The following is a 1,031-nucleotide window of genomic DNA, read 5'->3' as shown; positions in this document are numbered from 1 at the left end:
CGCCCCGTGGTGGCATTGGCCAGAAGCTGGGGGAGTTACTGACCTGTCACACGTCGGGCACGCTGCAAGGCTTAGGGACAGCCCCCAGCAGGTTGCCCAGATGTCCCCCCCGGGGCCTGCATGGCTTGGGAGCAGGTGCTGGGGGCCAGGCGCCCCTTGACCGGCCCTTCCCCTCTCAGGACAACTTCCCCAGATACCCCGTGGGCAAATTCTTCCAATATGACACCTGGAAGCAGTCCGCCCAACGCCTGCGCAGGGGCCTGCCTGCCCTCCTGCGAGCCCGCCGGGGTCGCACGCTCGCCAAGGAGCTGGAGGTGTTCAGAGAGGCCAAGCGTCACCGTCCCCTGATCGCCCTGCCCACCCAGGACCCCGCCGCCCACGGGGGTGCCTCTCTTGAGGCGTCCGGCCATCGCAAGTGAGCCAAATTGTCGTAATTCTGCAAAGCGGCACCATCCACTCGTGACCTCCTCTTGACGGGGCCTCTCCATCAGGTCCCACCTCTGAAACCTCTGTACCGTCCTGTCTGCGGGCTCCCCCGACCTGGCCCCCGTGCCCCAACCTCCCCACGTCAGGCTGGTCTCCTCGGCCCCCTCCATCGGGCTAAGGGAATCACAACAAAATCTTTAAAAATGTACAAAACCAATTGGCTTTAGCTCTCTCTCCCAAATTATCACCCCCAAATTACCCCCAAATTACACAACCAAAATCGCAATCACAAACGTGTTGGCCCCCTTGAAACGAATTGGCTTCTTAGCAACACCGGAAAAGCTAGCTAGCTTTCCAGAAAACCCTAAAAAAAAAAAATCAATTAGCTGAAAAAAAATTACTAAAAATAAATTGGCTTCAAAACAATTGGCAAAATAAAAGAATTTGGCCCCCACCCTTCCTTCTCGTTCCTTTCGGACCTGGACTTCAATTGGCTGTGAGCTGACCATCCAAGAGAAAGGAAGGCACCAAATTTGCAGGTAGGCTTGTCACTGCTCTCCAGCCATCTCCCTCCTTCACCAAACCCTCGCTGGGCTCTGGCAGTG

The 1,031-nt window shown here is 56.8% G+C and overlaps 1 protein-coding gene across 5 annotated transcripts in view; it reads left to right on the top strand.

The window, feature by feature from the left end:
• IGF2 (insulin like growth factor 2) overlaps nucleotides 1-787 on the top strand; it is a 10,024-nt gene extending 9,237 nt beyond the window's left edge. For all 5 annotated transcript variants that reach the window (XM_007465951.1, XM_007465948.1, XM_007465949.1 and 2 more), the window contains one exon: nucleotides 180-787. In XM_007465951.1, coding sequence (XP_007466013.1) covers nucleotides 180-419 — 240 coding nt within the window. In that variant the 3' untranslated portion in view covers nucleotides 420-787. The remainder of the gene's footprint in view (nucleotides 1-179) is intronic.
• Nucleotides 788-1,031: the final 244 nt, after the last annotated feature.

Source organism: Lipotes vexillifer, unplaced genomic scaffold, assembly GCF_000442215.2.
Source record: "Lipotes vexillifer unplaced genomic scaffold, Lipotes_vexillifer_v1.1 scaffold1094, whole genome shotgun sequence".
NCBI classification, from domain to species: domain Eukaryota; kingdom Metazoa; phylum Chordata; class Mammalia; order Artiodactyla; family Lipotidae; genus Lipotes; species Lipotes vexillifer.
The sequence above is the reverse complement of the archived record's forward strand: the minus strand, read 5'-3'. Positions and strand labels throughout refer to the sequence as shown.